This window comes from Onychostruthus taczanowskii, unplaced genomic scaffold, assembly GCF_017590055.1.
Source record: "Onychostruthus taczanowskii isolate IOZ18803 unplaced genomic scaffold, ASM1759005v1 scaffold42, whole genome shotgun sequence".
Taxonomy (NCBI): domain Eukaryota; kingdom Metazoa; phylum Chordata; class Aves; order Passeriformes; family Passeridae; genus Onychostruthus; species Onychostruthus taczanowskii.
This window is the reverse complement of record NW_024501682.1, coordinates 3,623,253-3,647,765: the sequence shown is the minus strand read 5'-3', so window position 1 is coordinate 3,647,765 and position 24,513 is coordinate 3,623,253. Positions and strand designations below refer to the sequence as shown.

Sequence of the window (24,513 nt, the reverse complement as noted above, 5' to 3'; positions counted from 1 at the left end):
ATTTTTTGAAGGACTGGTGAGAACTATCAGTGGTTTTAATGTAGATTACAGTTAGCAACAGTACAAAACAAGCTGTGAACAATAAGAAAAACAAAGATATGGAGGAAGGGACATCCTTTCACGTGTGCCAGTGTGTAGGCAGCTTTCAGTCAGCTGTAAGTAGCTTCCTTGTGGGACTGTTTTGTTCATTTCTTATGAACAAGTGAGTAATAAATTACCTTGTCAGTCCAGGAAAGCAATTAATGAATAGTTCTGTCATTTCATTAAAATTTTTAACACTGCATTTAAGTCACTGGAACCGTTCTTTATTTCAGAGAGTCGTGTTGTGGGCACTGTTAATTTTAAATCAAATTCCTTTTGCTTTTTTTTTCCTAGACCTTTAGCTGTAGTTCCATTCTAATTCTAAAATTCCTATTGGTGTGATTTCTTGTGAATGTACAGTTCAAATAGGGATAATTGTCAGGAAAGCAAATTGGTGATGAACATGTCTGAAGTTAACTTCTTGGTTGATGCAGAGCTAGCCCTTACAACAGAAGGACAGACATACAGAGTGACTGGGCAAGGGCCACATGCTTTATAGGGTGGAATGTACCACCTTATGTAAAGCAGTTTCAGTATAATGTGTCTCTTGGGATAATTTTTTTTCCTGGCTTATTACTGGTTTTTCTGGGGCTAAGCTATCTCTACCAACAATAATTCTTATATTAAAAAATATATGTTCTTATTTTTTTTTATTACTACAGAATAAAGCTTTTTAAATCTTCATATGCCATTGGCCTTAATGATAATCCTTTGCAGTACATTAATAAGTCTAGCTGTGTATTACAACTACAAAATAAACAAAAACAACCCCCAGAACCTCCTTCAACCATATTTGGGCTCATCACCCTTTTACTATGAATACTACTTTTTAAAAGAGAGATCCTTTTGAGAATATTAATTTTTCCACTTTTTAAAACATGATCCTCTACCACTGTTCAGCTCCTTTTTAGTATGAATCATCCTGGTTTTTCTGTATTCTCTTTTCTGAAGTTTTTTTTTCTCTGTTCTGAAGTTTTTTTTTCATCTTCTGATTATTCTTGTCACTCGCCCTTCAGCTCTATTTTTGTATTTTCTTTTAGGAAGGAACAGCCAGTACTCCAGGGGAGGGCTCCTCGTTTTGCTTACTTAGTGGGCATTGCATTTCCTTTATTTTCCTCTTTCCTATTTCAGTTATGGTAGGGTTTTTTTTGTCTGTTCTGGTTTTTAAACAATTGCTGCACATTTGCAAAGGCTTTTATGGACCTCTCCACACCAGGAAACTCCCTTCCTTTTTTTAATGCCCCTGACTTGTGAATAACCCTTTGAGCCTGAGGGACTGCACCATGCTGTGGCTGGATTACCAACTGTAGTGAATTCATTTATTTTTCAAAGCTCATGTGGACTGTACCAAACCTGGGTGCTGTAAGGCACAATTTCTGCAGAAGGGAAGCAATTACTTTTGCAGATTCTTTCTGCTCTGGTATAGTTCATTCGTATTGTTTTGCTTAAAAGTTTCATTCCTACATAGGTTTAAAATTACATATTTCAGGCAGTGTCTACAGAGAGTAAAAACTTAAGCTGGAAGAACTGTTTTGAAAACCTAAAGATACATTTGGGACAATTTTATGTATCACAGGCAAGAAGCCCTTCTGAAAGGAAGGAGTTATGTGTTTGTATTAAATAGAAACTGAGTGTCCCATGACACAGTAAGAGAAAGACTAAACTCACCAGTTAAAACTGAATGTTTTGAGTCTCCCATTTAAATGTTTTAAAGATATGATTATTAATTGAAGCATTATACTTTTCTGAGATTAAATATCTTACTCATGTATGCATATCTCTGGTTATGAGCCAATTTTTCTCTGTTCTAATCTTGATTTGTAAAGTTGTTTCAATGAATAAAGGGTGAGGGACAAATCCAAATAAAACTGTTTCTTGATGTGTTTATCTAAGAGGCCCCAGGAAGTGCTGTATATGAGTTCCAGGCCACAGGCTGAAACTGATTTTCATCAACAGAAACGGGAATGCAATGTAATGAGCCTGCAACTGGTTAAAATCAGACCACTTCTAATTGATTATGCCTGTTTAAAGAGGCTACAATTACAAAGAGGTTTTCAGAGAACAGCTCTGCCTAGGCCTTTCCTACATTATGATTATTTTCTGTAAGTGATTTGTTGTTTTCAATTAATAAAATCTGTCTCTTAATGTGTAGGATAGCCCTTAGAGAATTTCCTTCACAAATTCAAAAAACATCGGCTTTAAAATGTTGGCTAAGGAAGGCAGGGAGTAATGGATACCAAAAGCATCTTGTCCAGCTAAAAATTTACTGCTGGTTAAATGATGATTATTTAACTTAAACAAAACAACCCAAACCCCATAGGTACTCCTATTTGCTGGACTGGATGGAAGTGTTGACTTATTCATGTCACTGGGAAAACACAGTTTTCTTTCCTTGAAGTGATAGGCAAAATCTAGAACTCTTTTCTCAGCTGCTGATGTGTCTGAGGGCTGAGCAGATATACTGAGACAATACATATAGCCAAGACTGTATAAACTCAAAAATATTTTTATTCTGTTATCAGTTGTGGTTGGAAGCAAGCCTTAAACAAAAGAAAAAAGTTAAAATGTACTGTTTTTATCTTTATTGAGAGTAAAGAAAGTTGTTACCAGGTATAGGATTATTTGATGAGCTAGTGTCTATTGTCACTATAAATAGTTATTAGTAGTGTCCAGGGAATTTATTCTTGCAGACCTCTTTGACATATTTTCTCCACAGTAACTGTTTTTGTAGATCAGAAATCACAAATGTCTAGGGTCTTTCCATTCTCATGGGAGAACAATGCAGTCCTCCTGCAGAGGATATTCTGGAACTTCTACCCTGCTTCAAATATTACAGAGGAGTAAAGTAACATTTGTAGGCATATTGGGGTGGGAAAAATGACAAAATGACCTCTAGACCAGGTGAGAACATGTTCAGCCTTAGCTGTGTATATGATTATTTGAAAATTCACAAGTTTTGATCAGGAGTTAAAGCAGAGGTCTGTAGAGCTCCAGATTCATGTGTGCATCTGAGTTTACATGTTTTCCTGTGCACTCTGAGATGGGCTTTGCAAGAGATGGAATACAGGACTCTGGTGTGATACACTGTTTCACTAAATAAGATTCCTCTGTTGAATAGATGAATTTCTGAGAGGATCTGTCATAGACATTCCTGCCTTCAGATCTTCTGGAAATTGGTGTTTGAAGCACAACAAGAAGATGAGAGTATTACTGTGATCTGCAGTGCTGCTAATGCAGGAGCCAGAATGTTGAATTGCAGCAAAAGCTCAGATCTGGGATGCTCTGTCTCTCTGTAACAGATGAAAAATGCCACAAGACAGAGTGGCCACATTCTCCTTCTTGCTCACATCTTGAAAAAGTTTCCTTGTAGCATTTTGTCTTTTCATGAGGGGAAAAGTGGATGCAACCCTCTGTAATGTACTTGATTAATAGAAATGCATTTTGGCCAGGGTTGTGTTCGAAAAAACGGTGCTTGTTGATAGAGCTCTGTCAATGTAAGTGAAGTAGGATGTAGAACAGAAGAGGGAAAAGACGGAAGAAAATTTTGCTAAGGATAATCTTGCCAGTTTGTTGCTTTATCCTGTATATATGCTGTCAGTCTGGTTTGGCCTGTCGTCAAGTATAGTGTCTTCAAAATTCAAGTTTGGTGGGAAAGAGAAAACATTTAAACAGGACGTCAAATAGGTTGAATCTGTGATTTAGGAAAAGATGCCATTTGTAGTCCAACTAAGCATTTTTCCTTTCTCCATTTGTGGTGGAAGAATTTTTAAAAGTTCTTGAAATTTACCAAACTCCAGTGTTGTAGTTAACCATGGGAACAGTTACTTAGTATTTACATGATTAATCCTGTTCACAGAGAGATTGTTTTGATACCAAAATGGAGTAGCCAGTATTCTACTCTAGCTTATTCTGTTTCCTTGAGTTTTGCAAAAACATAATTCCATTTTCTTGCTTTCTTCCAAATACCTAAACCTTCTGTAGATGTAGGTTAAGATTCTTAAATTCTGCTCATGAACTAAAGAAATGGTTGCAAAAAATACTGTGCACTATACATGTGTGTGTATGTGATGAGAAACATGAGGTATTATTTCAACTGTCTGCTGGTTTTGTCCTCAAATACAATGAAATACTTTCTAAAATAACATACAGTGCAAATACCATTCCCTTGGTTATATTTGTCCTTTTTAATTTGAAGTTATAAAATGCATTGATAGAAATAATATGGATTATCAAACTTATGGATGCTTTGCAGTGCTTTGCAATGCAAGCACAAATTGCTCTTTACATAGGAATCTCTTAAATGTTTGCCTGAATTACGTGATTTGTAGGTCTTTTAAATAGCATTCGAAGGTTCTGGCCACTTCGTTTTCTGTATCATAGTTCCTAATATTTTCTTATTTTGGAAAGAAGCTAGGTGGCAGCCAGGTTTTCCTGCAGGCTAACTTACAAACTGATGATTTTTGAATGATAAAAAATTTGACAGGGATAACTAGGTTGATTATTTTAGCCATACTTTAATTTTCTTTACCTAGATCCTTAAGAAGGGTGGCCAAAGAATTATTTGAATAAAAAAGCTGGCAGCTTGTTAATGTGTGTTTTGGTTATTTGGTCTAATTAGCTTGTAGTTAAATTTACTCTTAACATATTGAAGGCAGTTTTTGTTTATTATATCAGAAATTATATAAAGTTTGCTGGTATATTGACTGTGGCACTGGGTAAATGTTTTTATTTTGAGTTAAGAAAGGTATAGATTTAAAACATTTATAGGATGATCTAAATGCCCTGTGCCTACTAACATCAAATTAGATGAGTCAAAAGGAAATATTTTTAGGTACTCCGTATTCTAATTCAGCACAGACAGGAGATTGAGTAAGTTGAGTGTGGCATTGTTGGAAGTCTAAGGCACAGGGAGTGACTGGGAGTTGCCTGGGCAGTAAAATGCCAGAGGTAGAACAAGTCAGGGATGTTGAAGTGGTCCAAAGACTGACCAAAAGTTAGTTTGAGACAGAAGAACAAAATGGGCCAAGGCTGAAAAGAATAAATTTTTGGAGAAAGGTGATGGATAAGTGCAACACCAACAGCTGACAAAGAAACGTTGGAGGCAGAACTTGTGACACAGGTAGAGGAGGAGGAGGAAAGTAAAAGTGTTTTTAGAATGATGGCAGAGACAGTGATCAGAGGAGGGTTGTGGAGGGTAGCATGATACTGCTGGAATGCTGTGTTGAGCAGGGAATATGGAAAGGTGTTCCATGAAATAGGTGACACTAGGGGAAAGTAGAATTGGTCATGTTCATTAATGTTAGCAGTTAAAATTCTGTCCCCACATGAAGAGAGACTGCTTGTCCTTTCAAAATCAGGTTCTCTTTAGATTCCAACATGTTCCACTGACTGACTTGCACTGTCTCTGTGGGTTTTTATAAAGTTATACGATGGAGAAGTCAGTGCTGGGCCAGAGAGAAGCTGCAAGAAAAAATACCTGTAAGAAAAAATAGCTGTTTCAGTGTCCAGATAAAATGGGGCTTTTTTTCCCACTTCTTTTTTCCTTTGGAAACTTTCCCTTATGCTGTACAAAATGCAGTGGGATACTCGTGTCCTCAACAATAAAATATCCATGGATGCTGGTAATCCGCCATGTTTGTAGTCTTGAATTGTATTGTGAGTTCTGATGCCTAGTCTCTGATGTTGAAGAAGTTGCAGATGTCTTTAAAAGAAAACATCCTGCTTAAAATATGCCCTTTTTATGATCAACAGTCACCTTAGTATGGCTGTGTAATGAAACGGACTCTTCTGTTCTCCTTGTGGTTTTGTTTCCATTTAGCAGCGACTTCGCCTAATCCACTTTTAATAAAAGGAAAAAGTACGAAAGAAAATACTTTTCCTTAGTATTTGTCTAGGAAAATCTCTTCTTGGCACCGATTACCTCTCAGCCTACTCCCTATTCATATGATCTGTTCAGATGTCTGTGGATAGTAGTTAGAGAGTGGATTTTAACCTCAGTCCATAAACAATTGCTCTTTCTTGCAGGTCTTGTTGAATAATGACGAATATCTAGATTTTTGATGCTCAGAGCCCCTTCCCATAACAATATGCTGCAGGAAAAGCAGCATTTTATTGCTGCTCTTGCAATTTTTGTCTGCCCTTGCAGAGGGTCAGTAAGTTTCCTGATGCTGGTAGTAACTTCCCCTGTTTTCCCCTGCTTAGTTCTTTTTTTCTGGAGCCTGTGCAAGGAACATGGAAGATGGTTTGCATGCTCAAGGGCCTATATAAGGGATTTAATCTCTGTATTTATCTAGATACAAATACTTAGAGCTATACTAATCACATGTACAGAAGGAAGCCCCTCACACAGTACACCTGATGATCAGGAGAGTTGTCCACTTGGCAGTAGCTAAATAATCACTGTGAAATTACCAAATCCTACAGAAATGTGTCAACTCTGTAGGGTGGAGCAAGTTTAGATTTAAATATGGAAGGAATTCAGATTACTTCTCTCATTTTTGAACAGACTGTAGTGCCTCTGAGATGAAATATCAGCTGAGATGTCCATCAGCTGATGGTTTGTTACACCCTGAGCAGGGACATTTTTCTGTCATTGCTCTATGTATCTGCTGACTCTGGGAAGAGACTGAACAGATCCTGCCTGCCACTGCAGGGAAGAGCAGAAGAAAGACAGGCAGGGTGCAGGTTTGGGAACTGCTAAATTTGGAGGAAGTTTGTAACTGGAGATTCATCCAGTCAGATTCATCCAACTGATTCCATTCTGCTCCTCTTCCTTTCCTCTTTATTTTCAGGTGGTGAAAGACCATTTTACTTCATATACATGACAGAGCATCAGTTGATCACAAATAGGATTAAAAAAACAGCCCCTCAAACCTAGATGCTGTGACATAGATGATGTATGAATATATCAGTGTGGGGGACTGAGGATGTTTGTGTCGGGTGTTGGAGAGAACCAAGTGGTTGTGTAAGATGTCTCCTGTACTAGAAGCAGGCTGAAATTCTTGCTGTCCCACAAATGAAGTAATCCTTAAGGGGGAAAAAATAAAACTAAATCCACTTAATTCTTGAAGGCTCTTTTGCATCTGTCAGCATCCTGGAGAGACTGCTGTTTGCCAGGACCCTTCTTTGGTCAGCCAGAATTTGTTCTCCCTTCTCACGGCAGCTGGCCATTCAAACTGTACAGTGATGTTTGTTTGTAAATAAAAGTATGTTGTTACTGTATCTTAACAACAGAGGCTGACATTTGCTTTGGGAACCGGTGTGGTTTTCTGGTTTAGTTGGATATTTTGATGTAAGCCAAAGGAAAGAGTTTACTTAAAGCTAAGCAGATGAGAAAACATTTACATGAAAGCCTGGAAAGACTTCTTAGTGATGAAGTTGAAAGCAGGAATATTTCCACTGCATTGTAATAAGACTGGGGCATTCTTTCCTTTTGTACATATTTGTGTGAAAAAAGACTGTTGGAGAGCATGTGGAGCACAAGGTGAATGCAGAAGGATTTGCTTTCTGGTGTGCTGAGGCTAAGCAAATATTCAGACAGTCTTATTTTGCTGACGGCCTTGCCATTGAGACATCCAGTTTTAAAGAGACTTTCTGTAAAATTGATGAGCCACAGTGTCCAGTCTTTCACAATTGCATGGGGGAAAAAGGAAGTCATCCAGAAGGCTTCCAAAGCAGAAGTATTTTATATGTGCAGAAAAAGAGGATCTGTTGCCGAAGACTCTTGTATCACAGTCTGTGCAAGCTAGTAGTTCTGGGAGTGAGTAGCTCCGCTATGTTTTTTATATGCATGTAGTTTTCCCCTTCAGAGATGAGGACATAAAAGTTAAGTTGTGCTGGCCTTGGAAAATACAAATAGAAGTTTGCTGAGTTGGAAGGTCAGTGCATGGCCAGCTCCTGGAGTCCATGGGAGGGTCACGTCTCTCTCTGATGTTGAGTTGCAGGCTCTGGCAAAGTTGGCAGCATTGACACCAACAAAATGGAAGACAGTCTCCCCCCTTTTCCTGATTTTTTTTCTCTCCCTCTTTCTCCCTCTCTATTTCTCTCTGTGTGCGCTTAATACTTACTTACTCTCCCTTTCCCTGCTCTGGAGCTTTGACCCTTCCATCCTGTCAGCTTTCCCATTACTGCTTGCATGTAGCTTACCTCAGCGTAAAGCAACGTGGACAGGAGATGAAAGCATTTCTCCTGCAGTATGCTTACAAATCCAGCCTTGGTTTGAGGAGCTGAGCCAGGGGGTGTGTGTGTTGCTGAAAGGCCGCTGAGGAGGGGAGCAGGCAGGGACCGGGGAGGGTGCAGTGCTCCGAAACTGAAGCTGTTTCTCTTCTTGAACAGAGGTGTTTGACCTTGAACCTTTTTCTTTCAGCTGCCTGGGATTATTTCTGTTGTTAAACTGCTGTCTGTGGACTCAGGCTGTGTAATAACTGAGGCGAAGGCCTAATCCCTCTCCAAGGCAACCAGACAGTTCAGAAATTAAGGAATTCTGGCAGTTGGATACGTGTCCTGTGACACGGGCATTAATGCTGGTTTATGCTGTGATGCCAGTGTGTAAAAGCAGTGTGTTTGGAGGGGGTTTAGAAATATAGCAAATAAAAGATACAAGTTTGCATTGCTGTGAGACGGAAATCAGCTGTGTCCTGTAGAGGATAATGCTGTGAGATGGCTTTCCGCTGATACTGGAGTTCCTCTGACTGCATCAAGTCCCTTCAGAAAAGAAACTGTAGCGAAAATGTGAATGACAGAGCTAGCGGTTGGGCAATATGACTGAAAATTTTTTAATACTACATTTCTTTGAAGCGTGTCCAGAATTACTCAGAAATGGTTCTGTCTTATGTGCTAGACAGTGTACAACCATGTCAACTTTCTGTGTAAATGTCAAACAAATTAAGATGGCTTTAGAAGAATCTGAATATGAAAGGGCAGGATATTTAACTGTAAATAGAAGGCTTAGGGAAATGTCTTTATGGACAACAGAATGAATCTATATTTGTGCTGTGGCTTCATGTCAAATTCAGGAGTTTAGTAGGGCTATTTGGACAGGCTTTTAGCAGTGCTCAGTGTTTAATTATAAATAGCAAAATTACACGACAATTAATTGTCTTCTTGCAGATACTGGAGAAATGTAAGTTTGTTTAATCTTGTATTTGCCTTTAGAGCATTTTTACCTTTAAAAAAACCAAAAACTTCCTGCATCCCTTAGCACTAGTGGCACTGTTCTCTGTTCTTTTGTGATTTCCCCCTGCTTACATTTGAATTTTGTGGAATACAGCATGTTCATTTTCTTGTGGTACAAGCTATACAGACACAGAACTGGGCAAAATTATTTCAATATTATAAAATGGTTTATTCCTGCTGATGATGGAGAAGGTTGAACTCAAGGCACATGAATATTTCAGTCTGTGTGGATGTGAAATAGGACCATTGATGACTTTTTTCTTTATTTTGTGTCTACGTTGCCAGCTCTCCTAAAGCCTGAAACCCTCTGGTATCACAGATGGCAGTGGCCTCTTTGTTCGCTCCAGGAGGTGGCCAAGCACTAAAGAAGGTTCTCAGGCTGTGCTGGGCCATGTGGGCAAGGGTGCACCAGTGTAAATGGCTGACATGTCACAGTTCCTGGGCTGATACATAAGAGGGGTTACAGTGCAGCTCTTTTGTTTTCTTACCTATGTTAACTGTTCAAAATAAATAAGAATAGGAAAAGTATCCTGGATTTTTTAATAAGTTAACTCTTTACACTGATACAGGACGGGTCTGTTTATCTTGAAGGGGCATCTTCTTAATACTAATTTTTTCTGACTAAAACAATGAAGGCATGAATTTTTCAATGTCATCAGAATGGCCTCTGTCATAATTTCTCCTGATTTCAGTTGCAGCTGAGTAGTCTGACAGGCAGCACTATGTTCAGTCTGGTCTCTGATTTTAGAGCTAACTATCCACATTTTTTTCCCACATATATGTAATAGTTTATTTCTGTTAATCACTTAATGCGATGGCAGAAATGGTAGGCTTGTACAATTTGCAATATTATATTACTAGCTTGGTTGAAAGAAATACTTACCAAACAAATGTAATTGGTAAGGATTGCAGGCAGTCTGCAAGGTACTGTAACATTTTTTAAGTTGTTTGAGACTTTCAACTCATGTGTTGAACAATCATAGTTCTCAGGAAACTTTGTGTCCTCGTGTCTTTTGATTTAAATATGAATACATGTGATATCTAGCAAAGCTTTTTATAATTTGGAATCAGTTTACAATGAAGGAGAACTGTGATTTTCATTTCATGCCTGAATTTACCTTATGATACCTTTTGCATACCTGATATTTGTCAGCTTCACGGTCTGGAGCAGATGGCAACATCATCTATTTGTTCACTTTACTGAGTGCTACTCTCATTGCAGGAATGCAATTGCTTGACTTCTGGGAAGCGATGAAAAGAGTCATTTCAGATTCTGAATTGGTGTCTGGTATTCCCTACTCATCTGCAGTACCAGGACTGATACAATATCTCCAGAGCATCACCAAACTTGTAATATCAGTGCTGTCAGTGGCTGCAGGTCCTGACATCCAGAGCTGTGGTTCAGCTGCTGCAAAGGAAATGGCCAAGCCCTCACTGTCAGTAGCTCATCTCCTGCACTGTGAGTTCCATGAAGTGCGTCTGCTGGCATTGGAAGCAATACTGCTGTGCCTGAAACAAAGAAATTCCAAGCAGATTGCAGAAGGAAGAGGAGGTGTATTATGTTTACCCACTGATTTGGAAGACACTCTTCTCACAATGGCTCTGAAGGAAACAAATCCCCAGTGTTTTTGCAAGGTAAGAGGGTGTTTTTTATTGACATTTTGTATGTTTTCAGTAAATTATGTTTTAATTTTTAGATCATATTTGCAATTTTAAAAAATATATTTCAAGTGTGCAGTATGTTTTTTAAATAGTAGGTGAGTAGTTGGAGTTTTTTTGCACTGAACAGGAGCTGTGCAATAATTTTGTAACAGATGTTCTTGTGTAAAAGCAAGAACTTCCTCCTTCCTTTCTTAGAACTGTCCAGAGAGAATCCTTTTGTTCTTGGAGTGGAGCTTAAGTCGGTGTTTTATTGATCTCAAATGTGCACATTCCTCTTGAGACTGTCTGTAAATTCTTTGTTTGTGAATTGTGTCTGCAGGTGCTGGAAATTCTTTATAATATGGATCTCAGAAATTTGCTTCCAAAGACTGAATGCTCTATAAAAATGAATCCAAATGAGCTCTTAACCTGGAGTTTAAACCTTGCAGATATCTCCAGCAGGTATAGTCTGTCATGCATGTTGAAATACTTACATTTTAAACACTTTCAACACTGAACATTGATATATTCGTTTGGGACTGCACTTTCATTTAAAAAAATCTGTGTTTCAGAAAAGAGAGTGTGGTTTATTTGAATAAAGTGGATTCATGAGAATTTTTCAGAGAAGTAAGACTTTTATCTGAATTACTCAGAAGGCCCACAAGTCATACTAGCACCCTGTAAATGTCCAGTTGTACAGTTCCTGAAACAAGAGGTTACTTTGGCTGTCCAGTGATAGCCAGTGGGCATGGTTCTTCCTGAATGGTAATTGGAAAACATTACTGTAGAATTAACAATTGGTATTAATGATCCAGCCCTACACTCATTTGCTGTGAATCTGTCATCCCTCCTATCCTGGTTTATGGGCAGATGGTTTGTAGAAAGAATGACAGATCTCATTTAACTTGCTGGATTGGCAGAAATGGTTAATCCTAATCCTGAGGGTTTGCACTCCTTATAGAGACTGTAAAATCAGCAGAAAGCACTGAAAATCTGGAGCCAGATTGTAGGTCCTACTGAATTAGAAGCTGTGCCCATGCATTCATAATGGCATCCACAAACAGGCTTACAGTGTCCAGACTAAGGGTATTATATCCTGTTTCTGATAGTTTTTTAAGCCATGCAAACATTACAGTCCAGTGTTACAAACATTGAATATATATAGAGTGTAGAACCACATTTTATAGCTGTTCATATTTGCTGCTGATTTGCACTAAATTGTTCAAGTTCAAATGATGATGATGGGAGTGGTCATTTCTGGGATGAAGTAAGATACTGGTGGTAAAATAACACTGACTGGTGCTGTTAGAGGGAAGTGGCTGGAATAACAGGCCTTGCTGCTCGGGTGTTGCCATTCCCCATGGTGGGAATAGGCTTCAGAAGCCACAGTGCCTAGAGCCATATCCTTAGATCTTGCTTAGCAGCTGTAGAAGAGATATTCCTGCAGCTAAACACCAGCTTCAAGAGATGCATTTGTTCAGAATTTAAAATAATGTCTGGTTTATTTGACTCTGGTTCCATTTTCAAATGTGTTGTTCTATGAGAAGCATGTAAATAGAAAGTAAACAGAAGAGAAGTGAAAGTAAGGGCATGTTTTATTTGCATGTCAGCTGAGAACTTAGCTAACATCTAGATCTCTAATGTAAAAGCTTCAAGTACTCAGTTTGAAAAATATCCATTGATGATCATCAGAAATAATTAAGAGCTGGCTGGTTTTCTTCTAGAGATGAAATGACAGAAATAGCTGGCTTTTTGATATGTCCTTTGCCTTTTTTCCTCAGCCCTGAAGGTCAAACCGTAGCTCTCAAATTTGCCTCCAAATTAATTATCCACCTTTTGCAGAGCCATCAGCAGGTAAGGGAAGTAGAGTTGGTTAACAGTTTTGTAATCCTGGAGTTTTTACTGATTGCAGACATGTGTCTTCTTTCAGATCCAAGCCCCAAGCTTGTGTTTTCTTGTGTCCATTCATAATTTTTGACATTCATCATTATGTCTTCCTCTCTGAATACACTGCCATGTTCTGAAATGACACAGCCATGAATATCATCTCAGTACATCCCTCTCAAAGTAATTTCAGGTTAAATACATGCATAAATGTTTTTGATGGAGTAATTTCAGCCTCTGAGCTCATCCAAAACGGTCACTATAATGTAGAAAGCGAAATGCCTGTGGTGTGTAATCCGTGTTTGGAATCCAGCCCATTTATTGAAGTGCAGCTTTGTTGTGGTTTCTTGATTTTTGGAGAGCCCACAGGAGAGCACGTCGGGTGGGAAGGCACGGAGCTGAAGCAGTGGTTGGGTGCAGTTCCCAGCCAGCTCAGATTTCTTTTGATTTTAAATTGTCAGTCTGTGATGTCACATGTGTACGTATAGAGCAGTGCAAAAGCAGCTTTAGTGCTAGACGTTTTAAAAAATATTTTCAAATCCACTTAGTAGATATTTTAAAACAAACAGAACTATCATGATCCGTTTTAAAAGGAAGATTACTTTCCTTACAAAGCTATTATTTTTCATAGAATGAGCAGCAGAATGGTTTCCTACTATATGCTAATAACCATGTCTCATTATAAAAAAATATAAAATCAGATTTGCACACAAGAATTGAGGAGCATGAATTATGATATTAAATCTTTTTAGTTAAAGGAAAGGCATAGTGTGAGTACTTAGAGTTAACAAAGTAGAATTAATGAAAAATGCTGTAAAAATCTTAAATAAAAATGCTGCAACAGCTTTCTCTAATAAGCATATAAATCATGGGAGATCTAAGATATACCTACAGAGAGAGCTTTTGGCTTTGGGAAAGACCAGGTACATCAGATTTCCATCTAAAGTCTTTCTTTGAGCTTGCATTCAGTATTTACATCTGTGGAAGGGATTTTCTCTGAGGTAACAAGTTCTTAAGATGAGGTAAAAGTTAAGTTCTATCTGTCTACATACAGTCCATGTGTCTGCTTGAAATTTCAGTCATTCTAACATCTTGGGAGATTTTTATTTTTTGTTTTCACCCGTTATAGAATCTGTAGGACATGCTCTGGCTGTGTCCCTTTGTGCAGTGCAGATACATGGCCCTGTACCAGGCAAAATGAGGCAGAGCATGACTGAGGTTTCATTAATTCCTCAGTTAATGACATGGGTTGAGAAGTGGTGAATGGCACATCCCCGGGGTCATAAGCAGTGTCACAGGGTCTAGTGTCACTAGTGGTGTCCCAAGGGTCAGTACTGGGCCCAGTATTGTTTAACTTCATCAATGACCTGGGTGAAGGGGCAGGTGCCTCCTCAGCAAGTTCACTGACAGCACAAAGCTGGGAGCAGTGGATGGTACCCCAGAGGGCTCTGCAGCCCTTCAGAAGGACCTGGACAGGCTGGAGGGATGGGCAGAGAGGAACACTCTGAAATTCACCAACGGACCAGTGTATTTGTCCTTGGCTTGCATGTGTGGAAGGACTGAGGACCCAAAAATACGCTTTGACTTTTGTGGTAATTGGTGACTCTGCTGTGAAGGGACAGAGTCAAAGACTTGCCTGTGAATAGCAGGCGCTCTAACTAAAATAAGATTTCCCAGCTTTTAAATGTTCACGTGGGTTTCACCACTTTGAAAAAACTGGGCATTTACTAATGAGCAGTATCCCTTAGGCAGGCCATAGTTCAGTGTGATGGTAAGAGGTACAACATGCTTCTCACATGTTCTGTGCCTTCAGATTTCAGAAGAAGTCTTGAAAAAATGGGTTCAGCTGATAGTGTATTTTTGTGAAGATGAGCAAGAGACAGAGATGCTTTTAGCAGCTGCTGAAGTTCTTAAAAGTATAACATCATTCCTTCTGAGCAGTGAGAAGCTCATTCTTGGTAAGTAGCTCGAAAGTAATTTTCGATCTTTTTTGATGAAATCCATTAATACATGATTTCTAATGTATGTGTATGCACAGTCAAAACATAATTACAACAAACAGGGTTTTTAAAAAAAATTTTAATAGGATTTCACTACTAAACATATAGATTTATTTAAATTCTGGTAGAAAAAGCACATGTGCCCAGCCTCTGGCAATAACTCAACAGAAGGGGCACATGAGATGTTGTTACATCTCCAGGTCACTATACGCTGGTGTACAGAATTACTGGCTTGCAATTGTTCTGTGGCTTGAATCTTTCCGTGAGCTGGACATAGTTTAGTTTAGTTTAACGCTGGGAATGCCACAAAGCTGTGCTGGCTCGATGTTGTAATGAAGGTCTTTGGTCTAGAAATGAGAGACACGATCTACTGTAAGAATGATTAATAATTGAATCACATTATATCTCCAGGTATAAGTTTTTGTGTTTAGAAAACACATTGTCTTTAGAAAACAGAAAGAAAGGAGAACAAAAAAAAACCTACATGGCCTTATTCAACGGTACATTAGTGACTGGGAGGCAAAGCTAAGTGAAACTGTTTGTTCTGGAGAATAAATGGTGATTTCTTTTAGCTTCCCCCCCTGCACCTTCGGTGAATAGAAAATGTGGGGATTTTGTGACTAAAGAGCCAGGAGATATGCAAGAGTAGGTAGTACTAGATGATAAAGAAATTCTTTTGCATCCTGAACAGGAGAGACAGTTTTCGATACTTTTAACTCCATGATATGTCATTCCAGTGCAGTTATGTAAATGTTTTTAGTTTAAGTAGATTCACTCCATCCATGTGGCCTGGATGCAAATATCTCTTGTACAAAAAGAACAGTATATTTCTTAATCTGTAGACAGTGGTTTTGGGAAAAATTAGTTATTATTTTGAGATGTACCTTTTAAGAGGTATTGGTAACATTCACCAGAGCTAAATCTATATGAGGTAGACATTGCACTATAAAGTGTTTATAGTATCAGCTCTGGAAATCTTAACCTTCACTATCTAGATTAAGCTCTTCATAATACAGACATCATTACCATTTTATGTCAAATGAAGACAGTGGAAGTATTGGAGTGAAAACCTCCCAAATGCTGTGCTACTCATCTGTTGTTATTTGGATGTGGTCCATAGATGATGGACAACAGTTTCCTCTTTGATCTTGTCAAAACAGTTGCTGATTTCCATGCTTTCTAGTCAGGCAGATGTGAAATAAAACATAGAGCCGTTTGTATCCTATGTAAAATCCTAACAAACAAATGAAAACAGAAAGTAAACAAAAATAAGTGCTCCCCAAACAGCCCAGAAAATAGAGCCCCAAGGCCTCAGTGGGCAAACCATCTGAATTAGCTCTTTGCTCTGAAAATTGGTCCAGGGGAAGAAAGATGCGGAGCTAACCCTTCATAGTACCTAGAATTGTCAGTCTGGGGATCTTCACAACTGTGAAACTGTCAGTACTGCAGTGAGGAGTTTGGCAAATCAAGGGCATGGGCTGGTGATTAGCTGTAGTAATATAAACCCAGGATAATTCCCTTGAAGGGTTTGTGTGCGTGTAAACAGCTGTGACTTCTGTGCCTTCTTCTGCATCAGCTTGTTTGACCACATATAGTAAAAAGTAGGAGTTAAAGGAAACTGTGGTTGTATGAGATGGAGTTGTAGTCAGTCCCAACAGCTTTCATTACTGTGTTCCTAAGAGAAAGAGAGTGAATGCCAGTTTGTGTGTTCTGGGTGACCCCATCATCTCTTCATCAAGCTGCTTGAGGGTTCAGAAAAGGTCTTTATGCAAATTCCCTTTGTAAACTTCCACTGCTTCTGGAGATACAATAGAAACTTGTTTAGGTGGGAAATCTGAATATTGAATCTCTAGAAGAATAATTATTCTGTCCTAGCTTTACCAGTATAATATTATTGAGTGTGTCATGCTAGGGAAAAAAAGCAACTTCTTTATGAAGTAATTATACTTCATGCTATTGCCACATAGGGAAGTTACAGGTAATACAGGAATGCTTCTTCTGCCTGTGTAGTAAAGCCTAGAGCAATTTACTTTGGCCAAGCTGTGAAATACAGCTATGTATTTGTCTGGCTAGCCTTGTGATACAAATCTCTGACAAACCTGCTGAAAACATGGCAGAAAAAACCAGCAATGAAACGCAACTTTTGTGTTGTCTGTGGTCACCAGAAAGTAATATCTCACAGCTGGCTCCATCTTAAAGTGAGCTTGCAGTGAATTTCTTTAATCAGGATGTTCAACAAGACCTGAAAAGTGAGCTGAAAAGTACCCCAGCAAACCTAGGAGTACAGACTTGAGCTAGTGTGACCTGAGCTAGTCATGCATGGTGTGGCAGCAGTAAGTGGCACAAGGGTCTGCAAGGGAAGCATGGCTTGTGAGGTGTGGATTGCCACTGGGGTGGTGTGTGCTGTCTGCCTGCTTGGGCATTAGCAGGTCAGCACCTCCCTCTTGGCACTTCTCTCGGGTTAGTTTTAGCTGTGTAGTCACGCCGTGGATTGAACTTGTTTCCAACAGAGAGTGGGTGTAAGGCTGGCAGGGCATGCTGGTGAGTGCTGGGGACAGGTGGATGTGGGAAAAGGAGGTGACAGGTAGATCCCTGGAAGGTGTGGTCAGTTGCTGTTTCCAGCAGGGAATGGCACTTTTGTTTAGCACTACTGGCAGTATCCGAGGAAAGCTTTGTTTGGCAGCCTCTGCTCCCGGCAGATGCAGCAGCAAATCCATGATCAGTGTGTTGATCAGTGATCAATCTCCAACCGCAGAATTTTTGAAGTTGCCGAACAGGAATTCTGCACTCCTAGAAGTTGTAGAAAATGGAGAGCACACAGGACTAAAGTTGAACCCCGACAGAGAGGCCTATTCTCTTATCTGTTGCCCACCGTTTAAACCAAGCTGAGTCTGCCACCTAGATAAGGTTCACAGAAAAATTGTATTGCTAGTCTATTTCCCAGTGGTTTGCCAATGCCTTTTGATGTCTTGTGTTTAGGTGTGGAAACAGAGCTTTCTAACTTCTTTGAATGCATATAAGAAATAGAACTCTAATTTTTCTCCACAAATAAATATAGGACTGTCTGATACCCTGGGTCTGTGGAAATGTGTGATTGTACTGCTGCAGAATGAAGACTTGGTGGTAAGGGATGCTGCTGCTGAAGTGATACAAGTGGCACAGTCGGAAAAAAAGAGCAATGAAGGAGGTATGTTAACATTACTTTTAGATATTATTGAATGTTTTGGAGGCAAAAGTATTTCTCTTCTCATAACAAATTTCTTGCTAACTGTAAGGTGCTTCATCCATCTCCTAGAATTATGTACCATAAAAGATAACAGCAAATTTGATGCCCACCATGCTTTATTATTTTGCTTTTACTGTTCTTGGTTTAATTTGCATATGATTACATGGGGATGTAAAAAAGACAATGGCAGGACTCAGCTTTATGGTTCGTGCTGTGGTGAGTCAATATTCACATAATTTGAGTTTGAAAGTTCTTTAATACCAGCTCTGGTCTAATAATGCAGTGCAAGACACTCCTTGAATCCCTGTTGTTATAAGAGCCTAATCACAGATAGGAATCTGGGAAGCAGTATTCAACTCATTGATTCATTATTAGACCTTGAAATCCATTTAGATCCAGATCAGCAAAGACAATTCACAGCATACCCACAATGTGCATTTAAGGATGTGGGCCTTTTGTCTGCTTGCCCTAATTTACTCAACCCTGTTAATTTTGAAATACCCACAAAACTTGAGTAGGCTTAACTAATTAGTGTGCTTCACTTTGAGAGTCTTTGCTGACACATTCTTCCATGTGTTGGTTATAAATCAGGGTTTGCTACCAAGCTCATCAGTCTCTGGTGGTCCCTGATCTGTGCTACTCAGTAATCTTGTACCAACTTGTCTGCAATCAGTTCAAATTAGTCAGCCCTCTCCATGTGAACTTCTGCTAGGTTGGAGATAAAGCAGCTCTGTGGTTTTAAAAACAATAAGAAAAGGCAGTAAAATTATGTTTGCCACTGTTGTAGATAGAAGTAGCCAGGAATCTGCTCATGTGGCATAGGGGGTTTTGAGCCAGCACTGTTCACTGTTCATAGCACAGAGCTGTGAGGTAGAAGAAGGTAAAAGCAGGGATATGGCATGGACAGCTTTCATTTTCCTGTTAAATGCCACAGCTCTGACAGTTTCTCTAGCCCCATCTACAGCTCTCTTTAGTATCAAGGGGCTCTGTGTGCATGTGCCTCAGGTCCCCAGTGCTGGCCTTTGGGGCATCCTCAAATGTCTCAAGATGGTACTTTCTTTGGGAATAAAACAGTGCTGAGTTGTCTCTCTGACTCCTATATCTCCTTCCTTCTTCCCTGTTGTATCCTGGTGCCAAGGGATATTTTCCTGTAACTGGATGAGAGCTTTGTCCTCTGTCTCCTAATTAATACTTAGTTCACCTCAGTGCTTGCTCTTATAGCTTACCACTTTGTAAAGCTGAAGTGACCATAATTGAAGATAACATAATAATTGTTTTTTATTTGCTGTGTTCCTAATTAGGATAGGGACCCCACTCCCCAAACTTCTGTTAACTCCTTAGGTACACTGAGCTGTGCCTTCCTGTTTGTTCATTTAAACTTCTTGCAATGAAATGAATGTCTGTCTTCTGTGACTAGAAAAGAATGCTGCATTTGAAAAGAGATAATTCCGTTTCCTTTCATGTCCATTTTTCATCATTGGTGTTCCTGCCTGTGATCTTTTTTCCCCACTAAACTCTTTTCACTTGTTGTGATTTGCTTTCTAGCTTTTGGGGGTACAATTTTGCCCTTGTGGTTTTTATTTATAACCAGATTAAAATAAGCTCATTTTGTATGTTGTTTGTTTGCTTTCATTTACCCCCTTTCTTTTCATGTTCATGTGAGAGTATGCAATATGTTTGTGTCTGTGGTTTAGACATTTCATGGATCACCAGACCTCTCTGTCGTGGGAATTTTTAAATTACATTCAAATATCTGCTTATTTTTTTCAAGATTTCATACCATGACAGTCTGATTTTTCATCACAGCACTGACTTTAAGATAACTGAACCCATAGACTGAAATTCATAGAAGCTGTGAAACAGCTCTCTTTAAAATTCTTACTTTATAACAAATTACTGGATATGGTAAATTAACTGACTTTCCATTTCCATTATACAATGATAAATTAGTATTGTGGACCAGTAGTTTTGTCATGAGATCAGAAAGATGACTTGAGATCAGAAATAGGAATGAATGTTTAGAAACCTGTTTTCATACATTCTATAATTGTTCCACTTTTATGTCATTACCATTACCACTAGCTACAAGGAGAGAGTAAAGAGACAATTATAGTTTCAGCTTCATTTGTGCATCAAAAGTGTTATGTCCTAGTAGCCATTATATTTCCAGAAATACTGCACTGTAGGAATAGGTTATGGTGTGTTTCTTCTTTTACTGCTGTTAATTTGCCATACAGAGAGGAGGAATGCTGTTCACAAAATACAAGCTCTGGACTTGGCAGAAATTTTGCTGCTAGCATCTTCATATCCACTCCTCACAAAATCCTCTTTTCCCACTGTACACAGCATGTAAGGGAGGAGAGCCTATTGCTGCCTGCAGAAGAACTGCATTTATTGTCAGCTTAGGGAATCAATGTTCATAAGTGCTTCATTTATACTGGGATCCAGAAGAATCAGTGATTATAGCCTGGCAACTGCTCCTGCTCTTCCTGTGTGATGCAAGCTGGCATCTTGTTTTCATGTGGAAGAGTAGAGCAAGAAAAGTTATATACTTGTGTGTTACAGTCAGACCAAGGCTGAATTAGCATCCTGTTAGCAAAGTAAGGTGAAGTTGGACTGTTGTTAACAGTAGCAAAGTTATTTGCATAGGCTGTTCACAGAGTTTTTGTAGCATGATTCTCCTTTACATGTGTGCTGCTGAACAATAGCAGAAATGTGTAGCAGTATGATAGTGTGAAATAATAGGTATTTTCATGTCATTTATATATGGTGAAACTGGAAGCAAATGATCCTGTCTATTATAGTGTGCTTTCACTTCCAGTGAAAGCTCCTGTCTTGTGTAATTCTTTGAAGTGCTACATGAGCTCCTGGAGGAGAATATGAACTTGGTTTCTTGTGGTTTCCTTGTGGCTTTTGGTGAGGGCAAAACCCCCAATCTCCTCGGGTAATTAATCCATGCAGCTTCAGATCACTCAAATCACGAAAGCAGTAACCTTGTGGAGTCAGAAATGTATGGTAACACATGTGATACAAGAACCCTGTGGAAACTGGGGCTGCAGTTTTGTTTGGAAGGAGCAAAGCTCAAAAGACCAAATGCTGATCCACCACAGACTCCTATCCTCACTCTACCCTACTATTTGCCCCCTAGCAAAACCCTACAAGCCCTATTGTTTTCTTATAGAAGGCAAGGACTTCTACTGTTACCAGTAAAGTTCACTTTTAAAATTTATTTTATTCATACAGAGAGGCTTGTTTTATGTTTTTAGTATGTGCAAAAGCTCATATTTAGTAGGGAAAGTTACTGGGGTTGGATGGTGGCAGTTATCTTCTGAGCAGAGCAGGTCAAACAGAATCCCTTCTCACCAGAAAGGAGAAAAGCTTCTGTTTTCCTTGCTAAAAATACCAACTTAGCAGGTAGTTAAGGTTTCCCTAATAAGTGGAACAATATAATCCCCATCTGTAACTCAAGGTATTGTGTGTACACTTTGTTGTTGTTTCCTCATGCATTGAGGTGTAAACCTCTGGCGGATTGTTTTATTCCTTTTAGTATGAGGGAGGGTACAGGAAGTATTGTATTCAGTGTAAAGGTAGAATAGTTGCTTTGAAATCTAATTAAATTAGTGACCCATAGCTGTGTAAAGTCTAGACCTATTCACAGCAGCATTTTTTTATACAAGAGAGTTACTCCTTACAAGAAAGATGATTTAAGTTGGGGAAAGAAGAGTGCTTTTTCCCTACTGGTGATCGCTTTGCTAAATATCCTCGAAAATGCAAGTATCTGTGTTAGAACAAAAACTGTATTTATTGGTGTAATTTTCCTCTATTACTTTTTTTTTTTTAATCTAGAGAAGAATTATGTGAAGTAAAGTTATGAGCTTGTCAGTATTAGAGAAGTTTGAATAAGCTATTTTCCTACCATTATAGCCAAGCCAATAAAATTCTATAAAATTCTGTATTGAAAAAAAACACCTTTAGTCAGCTTAACCTTTATGTTGGTAAATTATCAAATTAACCTTAAATGATTTTAAGGGCATTTTTAGTGTCATCAGCATTAGCACCAATTTAGCTGATTTTTAAAATTGAGCTGAATTGAGCTTAGATGAGCAATTAGATTTGCAAACTTGAGGAAATCTTTTGAAAGTGCCTGAGTGATTTAGCAGCTTAAATACTCTTTTGGAATATAATTGAGGACTTCAGGGACTTTTTGCTACTTTTGTTGTGCAACAGCAGTTTTGTACAGAGATGAGCAAGTTAGCTCCTGGGCTCAGCTGTGTGGCTGCAGCCCAGGGCAGGTAAACAGCCCACTCTGAACACCACCTTCACTGGGTGCAGTGGGAGCACGTTTGAAAATCAGTCTAATCTTGTTACATCTCCTAAGGTTTTGAGTAATTCTGAGCATGATGTAGTCAGTTTTAATCCAGTGGCTAAAATTTCAGATATATTAACTCAGTTCCTTTGGTTCCATTTCACATGCTTAAGAAATAAGCAATAGCTGATACTCCTGTGCCAGGAGTTTCTGAGCAAAAGGCAAAGTTCTCTTTTCTTCTCTTGATGGTTGCTCCCTTCTTAATAGATTGTACTTTTTATCTTTGGGGAAAATAATCAGTAAAAGTGACAAGTGTCCTGCTTTTTTGATTCACCAGCAAGGAAAAAGTAATTTATTAGCTGGCTGGTTTAAAGACGCTGACTCTGCCTTCTGAACTGACTTCCCACCATCCTTTTGGGAAGGGAATGGCACTGCAGAGCAGATTGAGTTAAGATTTCTGTGGAAGTTTTCACTGCTGGGTGTTGACTGTTTTAGGGGCCCACGCTACTTCAGGTTTATCTTACTGTTTCAGGCACGTAGGAGCATTTCAGCAACTTTTATTTTGTTTATTGGCCAGCGAGTATAAATGTGTGTAAAGGGAGAAGTTAAAATGTGCTGCTTGAGGTGGTGGTGTGGGAAGAAAAAACATCATTGAGTTAGATTGAAGTGCTAAAACATTTTCAAGGTGTCTCTGAATTCTCTTCTAGACTTAGAAAGACTTTAGACCTAACCATCTGACTGGGTAGAACCTTTCTCCATGAACTATGCTGTCACGTCAGCATGGAGAAGAGCAGAGCTGCTTGTTGCTTGCACCTCAGTTTTCTTTTTCACACATCATTAGTGTAAAAGTCAAGGCAAATTCAAACCAAACTTCTTCATGAACCTAGAGAAGGTGTGGCTGTCATGATTGTGAGTGGAAGAAGGTTTGTGTGTGGGGTTTTTTTGGCACAGTGATGTTGTAAATAAGCCCTAGCAGAGGTAGGGGAAGCTGAAGGATGATCAGACTTACTATATTAACATTCGAAAGAAACAAGGGGAGAAGAAATCCTGCTCAGATTTATGTTTCTTGTTCCTGTCCTCTAAAAATCTTCCTTGCTGAACCTGAGGCTGTGCAAAAGGTTTCATACATATGTGCCCTAAGAAGATCTAGTAAATCACTTGAGGAAGAGATAAGAGATAAGAAGTCTCTGTGATGTTAATGCAGAACAATGGTCTGGCAGTCATCATCAACACCACAGGTGATATCAGCAAATCATGGGTGAATGGCACAATCCCAAAACTTGTACCCCAAATGTCCTTTACAGCTAGTCTATGAAGCATTTCAGGACAAGTGGCTCAGATTTCATCTACTCCAGTTGCTAGTGAAACAGCTATGAGTAAGTGCTGGGAAAACCAAAAATGCTAAATGGACCTTGGTAGTGTTTAAATGCTAAAAATACCATTAACATTGGTAGTGTTTAGCTGCACAATAAAAGCATCCTACATACTGCGTGGGAAACAGTAAAGAAAGATATTTTACTTTATTAATGTATAATAAATACATAAAATATATAAACCTATATATATATAAATAATATATAAATCTATATAATTTATTATTTATTTCCATTGCCTCATTTGCTTGTTGGCATTGGAAGCTGTGTTCAAACTGTTGATTAAAGTAAGTGCTTACTTTGTCCATAGCAAAAGGGGCTTTTCTTGCTCAGGTTTATTGTTGGGTAAATGCATTAAATAGATTTCTTAAAGCTTTAGTTCATGAGCATGTCAACTTAACCCGCTCTCCTCAGACCTGTTTACTTGCAAAGTGTGAAGTCTGTGCTGTGGGATTGGAGATGGGAAAATAACTGGGGGTTAGACCGTGTGCCCCACTGCTGTGTGCAGTATGAATGCTTTAAGTCACTGTGTCTCTCTCAATTAAATATAAAGAAGAGATGCCAGCAAACTGTTCAGAACTCTCCTTTTCATGTGCCAGACTAGGGGATAGATTAGCCACCTTTTGCTCTACTTCCGTGCTGTAGGTGTAGCCTTCCAGTGAGGCAAGTGGGAGGACTGTGGTGAATAAAACAAATGTCAGGTTACTCTGATCCTGGACAAAGATTAGTGTGTAGAGTTCTGCTTTTCTCATGCACCAGGTGACTTGCCCTGATGTTCTGGTTAGGCTAATGGGCCTCTGTGGCCCCAGACAGCTCCTTTAGTTGTGG

At 39.0% G+C, this 24,513-nt stretch overlaps 1 protein-coding gene across 1 annotated transcript in view; it reads left to right on the top strand.

The window, feature by feature from the left end:
- Positions 1-24,513, top strand: part of THADA (THADA armadillo repeat containing) — a 154,502-nt gene that overhangs the window by 106,472 nt on the left and 23,517 nt on the right. The window contains exons 32-36 of the mRNA XM_041413628.1: positions 10,478-10,890; positions 11,237-11,358; positions 12,678-12,750; positions 14,594-14,738; positions 17,839-17,967. Coding sequence (XP_041269562.1) covers positions 10,478-10,890; positions 11,237-11,358; positions 12,678-12,750; positions 14,594-14,738; positions 17,839-17,967 — 882 coding nt within the window. The remainder of the gene's footprint in view (positions 1-10,477; positions 10,891-11,236; positions 11,359-12,677; positions 12,751-14,593; positions 14,739-17,838; positions 17,968-24,513) is intronic.